The sequence below is a fragment of the Carya illinoinensis genome, chromosome 8 (assembly GCF_018687715.1).
Source record: "Carya illinoinensis cultivar Pawnee chromosome 8, C.illinoinensisPawnee_v1, whole genome shotgun sequence".
NCBI lineage: Eukaryota > Viridiplantae > Streptophyta > Magnoliopsida > Fagales > Juglandaceae > Carya > Carya illinoinensis.
This window is the reverse complement of record NC_056759.1, coordinates 1,786,780-1,803,232: the sequence shown is the minus strand read 5'-3', so window position 1 is coordinate 1,803,232 and position 16,453 is coordinate 1,786,780. Positions and strand designations below refer to the sequence as shown.

The 16,453-nt window shown below is 34.3% G+C and overlaps 2 protein-coding genes across 8 annotated transcripts; both read right to left on the bottom strand.

The window, feature by feature from the left end:
- Positions 1-4,983: 4,983 nt before the first annotated feature.
- LOC122274331 lies at positions 4,984-8,161 on the bottom strand. 2 transcript variants are annotated; one of them, XR_006228300.1, is made up of 5 exons: positions 7,776-8,161; positions 6,813-6,909; positions 6,283-6,342; positions 5,208-5,381; positions 4,984-5,068 (listed from the first exon to the last, which is right to left on the bottom strand). XR_006228300.1 is itself a non-coding variant. In XM_043083378.1 (4 exons), the coding sequence occupies exons 1-4, from the start codon at positions 8,012-8,014 to the stop codon at positions 5,301-5,303; spliced, it is 477 nt and encodes a 158-aa protein (XP_042939312.1). In that variant the 5' UTR covers positions 8,015-8,160; the 3' UTR covers positions 4,984-5,300. The 2 variants fall into 2 exon arrangements, 1 of the variants encoding a protein (XP_042939312.1); XM_043083378.1 differs by having other exon boundaries at positions 4,984-5,381; positions 7,776-8,160.
- A 1,428-nt stretch (positions 8,162-9,589) lies between these two features.
- Positions 9,590-15,435, bottom strand: LOC122317989 (glycosyltransferase BC10-like). Of its 6 annotated transcripts, XM_043135097.1 has the most exons (10): positions 14,902-15,424; positions 14,595-14,608; positions 13,931-14,271; positions 13,076-13,174; positions 12,861-12,961; positions 12,447-12,537; positions 11,550-11,630; positions 10,849-10,908; positions 10,618-10,739; positions 9,590-10,157 (listed from the first exon to the last, which is right to left on the bottom strand). In XM_043135097.1, exons 2-9 carry the CDS (start codon positions 14,596-14,598, stop codon positions 10,704-10,706), a joined length of 813 nt encoding a protein of 270 aa, XP_042991031.1. In that variant the 5' UTR covers positions 14,599-14,608; positions 14,902-15,424; the 3' UTR covers positions 9,590-10,157; positions 10,618-10,703. The 6 variants fall into 6 exon arrangements, with proteins under 6 accessions (XP_042991031.1, XP_042991034.1, XP_042991032.1 ...); XM_043135100.1 differs by lacking the exon at positions 14,595-14,608 and having other exon boundaries at positions 13,931-14,092; positions 14,902-15,435; XM_043135098.1 differs by lacking the exon at positions 14,595-14,608 and having other exon boundaries at positions 10,849-10,968; positions 13,931-14,443; positions 14,885-15,431.
- Between the last annotated feature and the right edge of the window lie 1,018 nt (positions 15,436-16,453).

The following is a 16,453-nucleotide window of genomic DNA, read 5'->3' as shown; positions in this document are numbered from 1 at the left end:
GAATTATTTTACATTCGAATAGATTAATTATCTGTTCGAATTAAATTTTATTAGTTCGAACGGATAAGATTTTTGGAGACGATTTAATTCGTCCCAGAATCTCCGGTTCGAACTAATATGTATTAGTTCGAACGGATTTATAAGGTACTCCATATTTTGAGACGAAATTTAAATTTCGTTTCTGAAAAGTATTTTTAGGGACGAAATTTATTTCGTCCCTAACAAATTTCGTTTCTAAAAATTAAATTTCTTGTAGTGTACTTAGTTGTGAGGAATTGATGATTTAATTAGTGGAAAATGACTAACTGTTTTTTTTTAACTTAATGATTATGGAAGTGTCTTTTAATGATGTTGTACTTTTAAAAAAAATGTTTAAGGATATTAAAAAAATTAATGAAAAAAAGTTTTAAAAAAATGAAATACAATTCTCGAGACACATTGTTGGGGCAATTTGTCAGGCTGCAGTGCCACTCTTAATTAATTCCCATTTCATTCTATTTGCGACGTTAATTTTAGTTTGTTCTTCCTACAATGATCAGGATATAGCATCACCCAAAAAAAAAATAATTCAAATAAATAGAATATTAATCATTAAGAGCATTCGCATTGGTATATGCATATGCATATACATATTTGCATAATATGATCTTTAATTTCACTACATTAGATTATGCATTTCTATAATTTTACATACCTATAAACAATATTTCTACAAATTTGGAGATCCATTATTCACTCTATTAGTCTTATTTTACTAATTATTCTCTCTCTCTCTCTCTCTCTCTCTCTCTCTCTCTCTCTCTCTCTCTCTCTCTCTCTCTCTCTCTCTCTCTCTCTCTCTCTCTCTCTCTCTCTCTCTCTCTCTCTCTCTCTCTCTCTCTCTCTCTCTCTCTCTCTCTCTCTCTCCAACGGGATTTATTTTCAACTCGAGACCTCTCTGTTCTCCCCCACACGGTTCCTCTTCTCCATCCCTCCCTCGACTCAAACAATCTCAATGGAAGAAAAAACCCACACACTTCTCTCTCATGACGGTTGTCGACGGACCTTGCAATGGCTTTGGACTTGTCATGGTCACGGTCAAGTATGATTTTCTCCCTTTATTTCTTCATTCTCTCTCTTTGGCCGAGTTCACAATCCCTATTTCTCCCGTCCAAAATTCTTGATCATGAAATTTTTTTGAGGGATTTGGTCTCCTACGAGGGCGGTGCATTTCTTCTATCACCACTGACTTGAAAATCACCATTGTCGCTGCACCACCTTGTGTTTTCCGATCGACTACCTAGGGTAAATAAAACATGCTGCTCTTTATTTTGCCTAGAGATTTTTATTACATAGATTTTGATTTTCTAATTCTTGTTTGGAGGTTTTATTTAATCTAGATTAGGGTTTTGATTTCTGAACTGATTTTAGGAAAGAATGCTATTTTGACCACTTTGTGCAATGTGTATGTGCATCTATAATCACAATGTTCATCATAAATGTTTGGTGTAATTAGCATGAATTATGTCATCAGAAATATTTGGTAAAATCACTATGTTGTTATTATCTAATTAGCATGTGATTTTAGGCAGAATTTACGTGTATCATCACAATGCTTAGCATCATAATGTTTGACCTGTTTTAATTGGCTTGGAGTTGTTGTTAGGAAATCCTAAGCTGTAACTCAGTTGGTCAGGTCTTAGGTTTACTCTCCAATGGTCACCAGTTTGAATTCCCTCAGGGCCATTGGAGATTTACCTGACCGTCAACTTCAGGGCCTAGTGGGATTAGTCGAGGTGCGTACAAGCTGGCGTAGACACCCATGGATATTAAAAAATAAATAAAATCTTAAGGTTTTTTCAGCTACTGTTTTGAAGATGTTTGATTGTAATTTGCTATTGGCTTTGCTAATCCTCTGTTATAATGTGCTGTTTTGATTGCCCATATGATTATGAGTACATTAATTGATACTGTTGAAGGATGAATACTTTGTCCTTCATTACAAAGGTGCTGTTTCAATGTGCTATTTTAGTAACATTTTATCCTTTAATATTTTGTTAAAGGATTAACACTTTAATTTATGAGGATTCCTTTTTCACCACATTGTTGAAAAGTGGTGAGGGTGGTATTAACAACCCCCTTATGGATATTGCAAATGTTGATGTCTAAGCGACACGACCCCAACGGGAAAAAAATGCACCTAAATAAAAATCCCAGCTATGTGTGTCATTTACTATAAAGGAAGATACTCTCCTTGTTTCAGTTTGGCTTAACGTTAGTATAAATTCCATATGGGGGACTGACCAAACTTTCACACAATTGTAGAGTAGAATTTATGATTACTACTTCACCTATGAAAAACCTAACGGTCAAGAACGATCTGTACCATCTTTGACCAATCAGTGGTCAACTATTAAAAAATGTGTCAATAAATTTTGTGGTTCCATGGCCCAAGTTGAAGGAATGCATCCAAGTGGTGTGACCAAACTAGATAAAGTGTAATGGTTTTTTCAATGTTTTATTGTTCTGATTTTTAAGTATATGTTCCACTTCTTATTCCACTATTTTGTAAATTGATAAGGAAAAATTTTTATACCGAGAGACCCAAAAAACCAACTTTAACATGGATTATTGTTGGAATATTTTGAGGCACCAACCGAAATGGCAAGCATGGATGGAGAGCATAAGAAGAAAATACAATGTCTCATGTTCAAGTATTAGTCTAAACCCAATATGATTAGGGAAAGACATGGAAAATGTGTCTGTAGATTGTGAGAGATCTCCGGGCAAAAAAGCTGAAAAAAAAAAAAGAATGAAAAAAAAAGTAAGGAATGGCAAGATAATGAATTTAATGAGGCCTTAAGGCAAATGAAAGATGATAGGAAGACTTGTATGTTTGAGAGAAGAGAATCAATAATGAAGTTTGACAATGATAGATTTGAGTTACTACTTGTTAAGAAAAAAAAACTTGAAATAGAAATTAAGGCCTAAGAAAAAAGATTTGAATTAGTAGCTCTTAAGAAGAGAAAAACTAACATGAAAATTATGAAATTGGATATTGATTTCATGAATTCTGTGTAGTAAGAGTATTTCCATAATTTTTAAATGGAAATCATTGTGGAACAAAGGAATAAGATCATATCTCGTACATAGTTATATGCTTGGTTTTATGCAGTTTTTGTTAAATTTGTTTTGATTGTATGGTGACATATTTTGGGTATGTTGTACTGCTGGTTGCTATAAAATGGAAATCATTTTTTATACCTCTTGATGGAACTGTATTTTGTTAGTGGTTGGTTACTGTGGGTGGTTTTGATTGTGTCAATTTTGTTATTGGTGGTTGTTGGTTATTGTTGTTGCTTGCTGGTGGTGGAGTTGCTAGAGGAATTCTAACTATTGCTTGTTGGTGGTGGAGCCCCTGGAGGACTTGTAGATGTTGCTTGCTATTGGAGTTGCTACTTGGTATTGGTGGTGGAAATTTTCATGGAGCTGCTGCTTGTTTTGACTGCTTGGTATTGGTTGTTGTTGCTTGTATTCTAGACTGCTTGTATTGCATTTTAGTGAAGCTGCTGCTTGTTTTGATTGCTTGGTATTGGTTTTGATGCTAGAAATTTGTGTTGAAATGAATTTGGTGGAATTTGTATTAAGTGTATGAATTTGTATTAAAATTAACTTTTTGGAACTTGTATTAAGTTGATTTTGATACATGGAATTTATATTAAGTTAATGGTACAAACTGTTTTTGAGCGCACGAGATTCATTTTTGGTGTATATATAAATTTGGTCATTTTGATGTATGAAATTGGTAAATTTAGATACATGACATTGATGTTTTTGAGTATAGGTTAAATAATGGAATTTATAGTGGGTGCTAATTGTAAAATTTATTAAAAAAATTAGTGAAAAAAATAATAATACTTTATTATTATTATTATTTTTTTGCTCAAAATCAATAATCTAACGTCGGAGTTTTGCTTGAATAGCAAAATAAATCTCTAAAAAAGGTGATTTTGCATACACATGCATAAACCAATATCAATGCTGTGCCAACTCAAGACGTCCCTGGGCTTATATATTTAGATCACGAGGCTGAGCTCTGCTAATATTATATATGATCGACATGTACAGACAATCAAATTTTGATGAGGTTTAGCGAGGTGGACAATCGTATAAGATTGTTGCATGGGGTGCTTCACCAGCTGTTTATCATATATATTTTTGAGGTTTCGACAAAATTAAAATTTTATAGTTGAGAAATGTTAATTATTATCCTTACACCACACATTAATATATGATTTATCATTTTTATCTTTCTATTTAAACATATATTTACACATTAATATATGTATGTTTAAATAAAAAGACAATAGGAGATTTAAGTTCTTTCAGTTGATTCAGTTACGCAATGCTGCCTTACCATGCATATTACTGTTAAGACATTGAAAAAGTGGTCGAGTTTTCTAAATAATAGAGATGATCATTTTGTTTACGTAGAATGTGGCCGATTCGAAAGTTCCGTTTTCCAAAATTACTAATTACTACCAATTAATTGGGTCAAAATCCTTCATGGATTTCCTAACTGGTGGATCATGTTTGAGAGATTTTACTAATGGTATTGAGATTTCAACTTAAACCAGCATCATGATTGTGAAAATGATCAGCATAATATTATTGAGATCGCTCTCACTAGTTGCTTAAATTCACCTTGAATAATGATAATTTATCAAACATTCTTCTCTAAGAGGCGAAGAAAAGGATGAACAGGGGCGAGTAAATGGTATTAAATCATGTTTTCCTCTCGAAGAATAACATTGAGATGAAATCAGAAGTCTGATCTGAAAGGATCATCTAAGGTGAAAGGGAGTATTTTCGGCACCATGGGATCCATTAGTCACTAGGAGACCAACATAAATGAAAGAGAAAGCAGCAAAAGATCAAATAAAAATAAAATCCGAAAAACAAAAGGTAAAAAAAAGGATAATCGAGAGAGAATACGGGGGGACATACCCAGAAAATTAAGGTAATTTGCTACCTTCAAGCGCTAACAGAAAAGGGCTGTTATGACATTGTTAAATCAACCTAAATGCACCTGTATGCATCACCCCATCCTGTCAATATCTATCCAGAATGACCATCCATGCCTAAATATCCTTGTGATCTTAAGAGTGTTGCTATTGACAAAAATCAAAAACCAAACAAACAGCATATATTAGTAGTGAAGTTTCTACCTTAAAAAGGGAGTTGACACGCAGTTGATCTCAAGCACTACAACAAAATGACTGAACTGCAGACAACAAAATCTACTTCCAAATAGTCGCTCATCATTTGATCTTGTCGGTAATATCAGAGATGACTTTACCCATATTCAGAGCCTTCATTGGTGCAAATGGTCGCTTCATGTCCTGCAAAATAAAGCACAGAAATAGGCAGCCAGCTGAGACGATCAACAGATGTTTTCCCGGCCGATATCTAAACATCTAATAGAACTGCATGTGGCACAAGAATGGCACGGCCACAAACATTTACCATTGTTCGTCATAAATATGATAAGAAAACTGAGAATTTCCTTGTCAAAACGGGATCTAAAATAACTGAGAATTTCCTTGTCAAAACGGGATCTAAAATATGAATGGAGAACTACATGCCACATACACAACTTGGGGTCTGGAAATAGTGATGAAATGAAACGTACCTAAGGTTCTCAAGCATCATGCATCAAGCAATTGGATTAAAATACTTCATCAAAATGATTTGTGGCAACCATAATATCATCTATGTTTGCAGCTAACTTGATAACTCATGAGAAGACAGAACAAGGTGAAGTTATGCCTCCATCACATATTTTGTGACGATCAGAATAACATTTAAGCTGCCAGTACCTCAACAGTGTTCAAGGAGTGTCTAAAAATTGTCAGGGAAGTTCTCAAGAATAAAATAAATTCCAAAGTTTAGGCATGTATAGTAACCTAACACATGGGTTTTGCTTACAATTTTGCTATAAATAAAGTAACGCTACTTATATATATATATAAATAAAAATAAAGTTAACACTAAAGAGGTTTTCATTCCATGAAAGATGCTAGCCCATAAATGTCGGCATATACTCTGTTCTCGAGTATCATCCAGCAGAAATCAATTTATTCATCAGAACATTTTCACATCTCTGTCAATACAAAATATATAACCTAAATGGCGTCTAGAAATTGATGTTTTAAAGAATGCCACACACAATTCATGATACAAGTTAATATCCAAATAGAAAAAAATAACTATTGAAGTTTATTTGTGCTGGACAACATTTACCAGAAGACTGATGAATGTCTCTCCACCTTCCTCCCGTATTTCAAAGCAACCCCTTCTTGGCTGTTGAAAAGAAGAAAAACAAAAATTGAATCAAATCACCAATCCCATAAATTTTTTTTGATAAATAGATTTCCCCATAGATAAACATCACCAATCCCATAATTAAATGGCAATCAACTTGAAAAATATGAGTCACATGGAAAATTTTGACCTATAAGGTGACCGGGGGACCCTTTATAATTATTTGGTTTAAGAATAGTATCTCTTTAGGGAAAGAAGTTAGGTCACCTAAGGATTTACTCATGATTCACTAACTTGGAAGAGCAAGAAAGACAGTAGTGGATTGAATCAACTAAGGCAAGTTCACTAGGAAACCTTACATTGGCCTTTTAGAGGTGCTTTCATATTTTGAAACCAAAACTCTTACTCAAACAACAAAATGGAAGACAAAGAAGTTATTTTCATCACATTTGTCCCATCTCATAACATATAATGGCCTTATCCTAATATAATAGCATTCACTAGCATACCTTATCAGGATTGACCACCACTGTGATACCAAAAACACCTTTCTCCAAACCTTCTTTCACCTGAATAGCCCTTGTCTTGAATGAATTGCATTGTTTGCTAGGGTAAAGCAACAAATAAATTAGGAAGAACACCAACATAGGAAGTTTATTCTTCTAAGCAATAGGCTGATATCAGGGGTATAAATCAGAAATCAATGGACAACATTTTGGGAAACATTCACCACAATGGTTAAAAACACAAAACTTCAACTCACAATAGCGAAAAAGGGCAGGTTTATGCATGGCAATAACTTCTAACAAAATCAGATTCACTCAGCCATCTACAAAGCTGAGAAAAGAAGCCAACAACCTTCTGAAAATCCATTCCCCCAAATGCCTATTGCAGAAAACGCCGAAGAAAATAACAGGGGAATCATTCAAAATGCCTGTTACAACAAATTTAGCCCTGAGCTGATATTTTCCTTGTTTCATTTTGACCCAAGAACAGTCCCCGCTACACTCAAAATATGATTTTCCCTATCTGTATCCATTTTCTTAAAAACTGAACAGAAAGACTTACAGGAAACACATCGAATTTCGATTTTTCATCATGTAAAACAAACGAAATCAAGAACTGAATAACCAATCCAATTACTACAGAAAGCCCTAATCAGCTCCCTACCAATGAGAAAACGAAACAATATAAACGTAAATCCAGCCAACTCAGGTTACGCATCAACTTTGCTTACGTGAACAGAGTTTCCCCTATTTTTCTTCCTGGATAACAAAAACTCAGACACCGCCCCAAAGCCTAACTCTCCTCTTTCCCTCCTATTTGTATCAGTACCAAGAAGAGAGAGCGGGGAAGAGAGAGGGAGAGAGAGATAGAGAGAGAGAACGTCAAAGTTTCACTTCCTTTGATTTCAGCCTTCTATTTCATACCAAAAGAACAAAACTTTCTTTCACTTGAGTTAAGAAAATCACCAGTGCTCAATCACTATGGTCTTGGTCTTCGCCACTTCCGAACTGTCCTCCCCTTTCACTTCCTTGCTGACAGCCTTCTTTGCTTTCTTCTTCTTCGGCAACTCCGGCTGGGGCCAATCAACCACGAGGTCAGCCAAGTTTGTATTGCCCGCTCGCTTGGCCGAGCTCCGTGTCACCCTCGTTGACAACTTGGGCTTCGCTGGCTCCTCCTGCACGTCTCCACGTTTCCTGGGCGCCATTGAAATCCCTCTCTCCCTCTCTTCTTCCCCCTGTCTCCGTCTCTGATCTCCTCCCTCTCCCTCCGGTTCTTTACTCAATGTTTGCGTAACTGTGACGCCCTGATAATTTTATCGTTTTCCCGCTAGATGAATTTAAACGGACGGTGTGGATTTCATGGCTGTTGCTGTGTACGGGTGGACAAAGTAATGTTAAGAGTAGACAGTGAAAACTAAAAAGACGAGACGGCGGTGAGCATGGGCTTCCGAATGCAAATGAAATATTCGGTGACTTTTTAGTCGAGACCAAGTTGACTTTTTTTCCCTCTTCAACTCCTACCATACTGCCTGCCACCTGATGCCAATCAGCTTCTACTTCGGAGAGATCAAGGACATAGGCAGTTAAAAGTCCTCTAGTCTAAAGTGTGAGATAAAATGACATCAGATATAATAATAAGATGGTTGATAAATAATAGTAAATTATTTTGACTAGAGATTTTTATTAAATTTTAAAAAAAGAAAAAATATATATTATAAAGTTATAAAAGTGAATATTATAAAGTTAACTCAGATTTCAATTCATGCAAAGTCAAAAAAAAAACAAAAAAGATTTCAATCCATGCAATTCTTATTTTTATAACATTAGTTTTATTTTCCCATTTATGACATTTGATTTTTTTTAATAATTTTTATAATTCAGAGAAAAATAAATATAATATGTGATTATCCCTTTAAAAGGCAGTCCAAGTACTCCAATCAGGTTTGCTTAGTTAACCAAAACTAAAAATTTTATCTCAACTCATTATTACAATTTTTTCAAATCTTCATATAAAATATAATAAATAATTTAATTTTTTCAAATCTCAATATAAAATTAATATTAAAAAATTATATTATAATAATATTTTATTCATTACTATTTAAAACATCTCATTTTTGTAATCAAACGAGACTTGATTATTTGATGAAGAAACCCACAAGGGAGTTGATCTCGGCATATTTAAAGAACTTGTGGGTACTGGTCAATCCACCTTAATCACTCATCTTTTAATTTTTTGAAAAGGTTTTATTCATTATCTTCGTACACTATATATTATATTTTTTTATTTTTTATTTTATTTTTTTCTCTTTTCAAATATGTGATATCTAGATAAAGAATATAAAATTATAATTAGTTTAAGAATAATAAAATAATAATAAAATATTTAGTATTGATACGTGAGAATAATAAATAACAAACCTATTTTTTAATTGGCCTACAAAAGGCTTCTTTTTCTTCAATCGGGCTGCATTTTTAAAGTCTAGGTTCGATACGAAGAACAGTAAATTTTTTAAAATAATACTCTTTAAGTATTCATATAAAAATAATTTTATAATCTAGTATAATTTGATATAATTCATCACGTTGTAAACTTATTTTTATTATTTCGCTATTTTTAGCGGGGAGAATGAGATTTTCCAATACAACTAATTCAAGATGCTAACAACTGGCATTTTCATAATAATTATTGTACTCTGAGTGAATTTAATGAATATTAAAAAAAATACTCACTTTATATGTCTATATAATTTAATTTAGACCCTGTAGTTCCATAACAATTACAAAAAAAATCTAAATCCGTTTTTTATGATGATAATAATGTGCATGGCTGTAGCCTGTCCATCAATTTCGTGACAAAAAAGGGGCTTAAATGAAATAAAAATTCACAATTGTTAAAAGTCCACAATCTCTTACATTAAAAATAAAACTAAAAACACTTTTAACTCAAATAAAAACCAAAACTTCATGTTCTGAGGAGATAATGGCCCAAAGATAGCAATCCGAATATTATTTTCAGGAGCCTGTGGCCTCCTCGAGCTCCTGAATGCACCTGCTTCTTGCCTCTTGTGGGCAAAACTGATCGAAATGTCTGGAAGGTTGATCACCTCATAATGTTTATCCAAACGTACATTTTTCTGTGATAACAGTGGTGAGGACTGGAATCAAATGATGCTGACCCGACCAAATAACGACACTGATGGAGGAAAGTTAAGGTGTCGAACTTGTCATATGGTTGGAGAAAATGTACATCAATTTATCCAAAGTTTCAGGTTGGAATTTTCTGGCAAATAAAAAACAAGGCCGCTTCTTCCCATTCCATGAGCAAGGGGTGACCATTGCTCTCTTCTGTTGTAGGAAAATGAAAACAAATGGGTCGAGATCAGGAATATGGGATAAGGTTCCATTTAGTACAATGGACATTTATACCAAAAGAAAAAAAAAATGATAAAAATCTGGCCTAAATCATTACCATCTCGAAGGAATAACTAAAGAAAAATGTTTTCATGTCTTTTAATCACATCTTTACATCGGCTCCCGGTGTACCATCAAATAATTACCAGATAGATTGAAAAAAATATTACTCATCTATCAATCATTCAATGTCACATAAAAAGATATAAATGATTAAAATGATGATAAATAATACTTTTGGAAAAATACCTTTTCCTCAGACGTAAACTTTATGCTCTCATCCAAAGACCGAAATGGCCAACAAGATGTCGTCATAACAATTGCAAGAGTAATCTAAAACCTAAAAGATAAAGTGAACCAGGGAAAGCAGAAGAAAAAGGTATAGGACACATACTGCAATGTCCTTCAGGAGCTCATGAGTAACATCTGGAGCCATATATGTTTTGGGGTGCCAGTTCGCTTCGGACCAGTCAACATGTGTTACAGCCCAATTTGAAATGCCAGCAGGATCAGCATCTATAAAGAACACAGAAACTGAGTGATGTCATCGCAATAAGAAACTCTGAAGATAGTTAAATTCGGATCTATTTCCAAGTAGAAGATCATTGTCAGATGATACACTCACATGAAATAGAGTTGCCAAGTAATTCTCATCTGAATAACAGTGCTCCCCATCCATATTTGGCTGAGAAAGTTAAAAAGCATCAACATCAAGTTGTTAACTTGCTTGGACTCTGATCCCCTTCTACAATGACGTGTGATATCAACAACAATATGAAAACAAATACAATATAATGCAGAATACATATAATATATGCCAACAATAGAGCTTCCACAAAGCTGTCCAAGAACATCAATGACATTATATATAAATATAAATATATATATATATATATTCTTGATTTCAGCATTTGCTTGGCAGAACGTGTTAAATTGCAGGTACTGTCCAAAGATAAACATGGCAAATTTCCATGAAAACATTGAAAGTTCCAACCACTTCTTATCTAAAACCCTAGAGCACTATAAAAGAGAAGAAAGATAAGAATGAGGGAAACTACTTAAAGGAAGTTTTATGTGAAATCCACCCAGGATTCTAGATTTTAGAAGCAGCTGTCTCTGTAAAAGTAAGACGGTATGCAAGAATCATCTCAGGATCATTATGTTGTTAATTTACAACATGGTGAAATTTAATGAATAAAGAATTGCCAACTTAGATCAAGTCAACAATTAGATATGTAAGGCAAAACAGGAGCAAGCCGTACAGAAGATCACCGGGTTCTTAATCTAAGTAGAAGTAGCATAGGCAAAAAAAGAAAACCAGATTACCCTGCAGTAAAGGCTGAATTTCCTGTAGTAAAAACTGTCAGATATAGCCATTACAGCATGCTGCCGCTTCAGGGAGAACCACTGCAATACAAACATGATTGACAACCAATGATTTAAGAAATTTTTAATCGTCTGTGCCATCAATTCACATATCTGATTGAAGAACCAATTTTTATGCCAAAACCATGCCATCTTAGTGTATTCTGCAAATGTCATTGAACACGAACATAAGACCCAATCCATAAATTATAACCTTCTGTATAGATTCTCTACTGGTTTTCTTGAATAAATTGTCAGCTGCAGCTCAACACAAGCGCTAGGGTCTAGGAACCAGCGAGTTGTAAGTCAGAACACACAACCATGATGTCAGTACACTTTGATTCTAATCCATATTCGTTGCCTTACTTAAATTTATGTTCAGAAAAAGAAGTATCTAAACTTTTGCCATCATGATCACGTGAAGGGGAAAACTTGAAGTTTAGTTTCTGATCATTGCTAACTAGGCTCATTCATTATATCACGAGTGTGTCTCTCTCTTCACGGTATATGGGAAAAAAGTCATGTTAGTTATTCTACTCAGTATACGGGAAAAATGTCAGGCCAGCCTAAATTCAAAAGATAGTGCGGATATCCTGACCTAAATGTCCTAAAAGGCCTTGGGAGTTCATGCAGTAATTCTTTTGAACAAGGGAAGTTTGCCCTTTCGGTGGGAACAGGCAATTTAAAGCCGGGCGAGTTGCTGCATTCCAAAGGTATTGATAACTATTAAATAAGAGAGCCAATTATGATAGATAATTTCGGCCATTGCGTTCAAAAAAGTGAATAATTCTCTTCTGCAAACAAATGAATAAGCTTTAAGCATCTAATCCACTTCAGTACAAATTCATAATACTATACCTGTGAAGCCTTCCGGAAATCATCTATTTTAACCTCAGGAAACATACACTCTGAATACCTGCCTACTCCGTGTGGGCCAGGATCCAAGATGCTGGAGAGGGAGGGCGAGGAAGATAGATAGAGAGGGATACAAACACAATAGAGATCATTGCGATATATTAATTCAGCAGACAGGATAGTATCAATGTTATCAACAACTGTTCAGAGGTTCCCTTTCACAAACTATTATAGATTGCTTACCAGTCAATAAAGCTGACATTTGTATATATCAGATAGTGATACACATATTGGAAGCTATGCAGGGGTATACAACTTTAAAAAGATTACAAAAGAAAAAAGGAATTAGAAAAATCCCAGAAAAATATCAAGCATGATTTCACAAGGTTAGAAACACAAGTCCAATAATTAAATCACCTTTCAGACAGCAGTACAAACTGCTGGTTATCAGGGTCTACGAGTGCATTTGCCAAAAGCCTCTTCTCTGCATCAACCATGGAGATTTTTCCCCAGACCACCTGCAACAACATTGCTCAATATATCAACTTAAAAGATCTGGTCTGATGACTGAAAAAACATTATTCTTATTGTACAAGTTTTATTAGTGATTTAAATGACATGGCTCCATTTACCTTCTCACTCCGAATGTCCCGGCCCTCGAAATAGGGGCTAACATGCACTGGTTTTTCATTAGATGAATGTACATAAACAGAGAATCTGCCCTCATGGCCCTATGGAAAGAAATTAAATTGGGACAAAAACTACATATATTACGTGTGAGAAGAATATAAAGTTGCTCTTGATATGCTGCAGGTAAAATTAGAAGTTCCCGCAGTCAATCTTTCAATGAATGAATGGTTGCATGCACCATCCACTTCTATGTATAATTCATTAATTCATCCCTCGATAAGCACATTAAACGAGGGAAAATTTAGAATTTGCAGATGTTTACCTACTGAGGAAGTCGTTAACTGTAACCAGTCGATGCTATTACTATAGTTCCAGGCCTTTCATTTATACTTCAAAAGACTTCCCTTCAAGCTTAGTTTGTTTTTCATATTTTTTTTTTACTTCAAATTATAGTTGTTTGAATAATGATACATACTTCTAGCAAAACTTTGGTTGTCTGAGTCACTGTATGGTGCCTTTTCTGTTTCTATCGTCACTTGATATCAACTAGAACATTCAACCAAGGATGGAAGTTCAGGTTTTTTCCCCTAGCTCGGTATAATGTCATGTCTACAGCAGAACGAGATTTAAGGATTTTCAAAATGAGAGGTTGGACTAAAACTTCAAGAAAAACTAGAGTTATTTCCATGTGAAAGAGTGCATTTTTGCAAGAAGTACTCTATAGAGAAAAAGGCAGGGAGATCGGGGGGGTATATGTGATAGAATTCGAAAGCACAAAAACATAAGAAGCTATATGAATTGATTAGTACAAGAATAAGCGAAACAAAATTATTGAAGAACACGAAACAAAGCCTTACACGGAAAAAGTTATCCCAGATCTCCTCGGAAGGTAATGAACCTGAAGCCAGAAACATGAAAGCAATTTTTGGGTTTTTTGATTGAATAGGTGGTATCTTCAAAATTTCTTTTAATACAACTCGAGCCGCAATCTGATCATCACTTAATTCCTGTGAAGGATGCTGTTCCGGCACAGCACAACCACCAGAAGAAAAGACAGAGCATGCAATTGAGCTTCTTGGTGGGTGAATATAGACACCAAACAGAAAAATGCTCGCCAAAGAAACCAAGACAATAGTCCATGTTAAAATTAGCCCCATTAAACGTAATCTCCGTCTTGACCCAGACATTGTGTCTCCTATGCTTCGGCGCCATGCAGAAACTTTCTTCATTTAATGTTGCAGGGATTATATGTTTATAACTGCATCCAATAGCATCTTTCAAATTCTTTAGTGTACCATGGAAAGACGAGCGTTTTCCAACAGCTACTTCCCCCAAAACAAGATTACGCAGAGTAATGCAACAGAGGCTATCTGCAATCAAGAAGTATATTATTGATAGAGTTTTCAAATATCTGAAAATCATTTGATACATAGAGTAGTGGTAAGGACACAATTACTTTACAACTTATAATGCTCTCGCAAAAAGAAAAAAAAAATTGTTTTAATTAACATTTGTTAGCTGACATTCATACATACCTAGCCAATACATACAGACAAAGAATCAGATACGATCCGAAGTTTCGACAAACAACTTGTAAACTGTATTACAGTATTACAGTACAAGGTTTTATTCATTAATTTAGTAAAATTAACAATGAATGTCCATTTCTACACGTGAAAGGATTTTCCCTGATCACGGGCGAAGGTTAATCTTATGCAATTTCTAGATAAAATGAGTAAAAGAAAACAAAAGGCACCATTCATTTAAAAAAAAAAATAATCAATGAAGAAAAAAGGGCAAAAAATATATACCACCCTGCGGATCACACCTGCTTTTGCAGCGCCGGCAACCACGTCTAACCAACTCTATCAACCCTTGAAACGCAGAGAAAGACGAAACGAAAAGAAAGATATGAAGAAAAAGAGAAGATTTTCACACTTTTTTTCCCAATTGTTGGGTCCACATGAATGCATTCAAGGTATGAAAATAGTTCTAATATATTCACAACTATGGTATGCTATAAAAGGGGATAAATTGAATAATGGATTCGCTTATGAATGATGTTCCTTGTGCAGCAGAAACCTTCCTTATGCACCGGATATTTTGAGTTGTGTACATAACCGACAATTAATGCCAACATTCAAATAGTTTCCCAAGATAAAGTGCGTCAACGTTCAATTCTTTCGTTGTGCGGCAAATGTTTTTCATGTGTAGCAGATAGTGTTAACAAAGAACACAGCAGGAGTCACTCTGAAAATTTGTGAATATAGGAGTGGAAGAAAATACAACGTAAAATGGATGTCCACGAAAGTATAGGTATACAGAAGGAAACATATATCCGAATTCCGGAAGACGAACCGGACTCACTCACCCTACAGTCTACACGATCCAAAAGCAATCGTAAATTCCGTTCGTTTGTCTTCGTTAACAGGACACTCGGAAGCCCAACCTGTATTTTTTTTTTTCTCAAACACCAGCCCAACCTACTTATATCATTAGGAATAATTAATAAATTTTTTATACTTTATTAAAAAGGGGTAGAAAGAGAGAAAAAAGAAAATGAGGGGGTACGGAAAAATAAGTGATCCAAGGGGGGGAAAAAAAAAAAAAAAGGAGGTGACAGGAAAGAGATGGCAGGAAAGAGAGAGAGAGAGAGATCAAATGAAATTAAACACAAGATATGAGTGACATAAACTTATTTTCTCACCTACCATTTAGGCCACAATAAAAAGGATCTGAGATCTAAAAGACATGGGCAACCATTACTAGAACACATAGGTCATATTAAACTTCAGAATAGGAACTCTAGGGTATTATATTATTCAAAAAATAAATTTTCAACTTTCATTATATATTGAGAAATGAGAACACATAAGAGATTATAAAACACACATATTATAGTAGATTTTCCATCCAAATTATTCGTAAACATAAGTCATATGTTGAATTATGTAAATCTATATTTCCATCTTTATTTACATTATCTGTATTTATTTTATATCCATTGCTATGGATGTATATGCGAGCACCATATCTCTAGACCGCTATCGTGGGTTTCAGATGACATCGATCGAGATTCGGGTTACCATTGTGAATCGAAAATAACTCTTTCTTCCGTTCCGACCGATTATGCAATTTTTTTACATTCATATATTTAAAATAGAGTTTTAAATTTATCATTTTTCTTGACTAAATTGGGATTGAATTTATTTATTTATTTATTTTTAATCTAAAATTTTTAAATAGTTGATTTAAAATAATTCTGAATTTTATTTTAAAAAAAATTGAATAAAATAGAAAATGAATAAAAATAAAAAGCTTCCGAATGCAAATGAAATTTTTGGTGACTTTTTACTCGAGACGAAGTTGACTTTTTATCC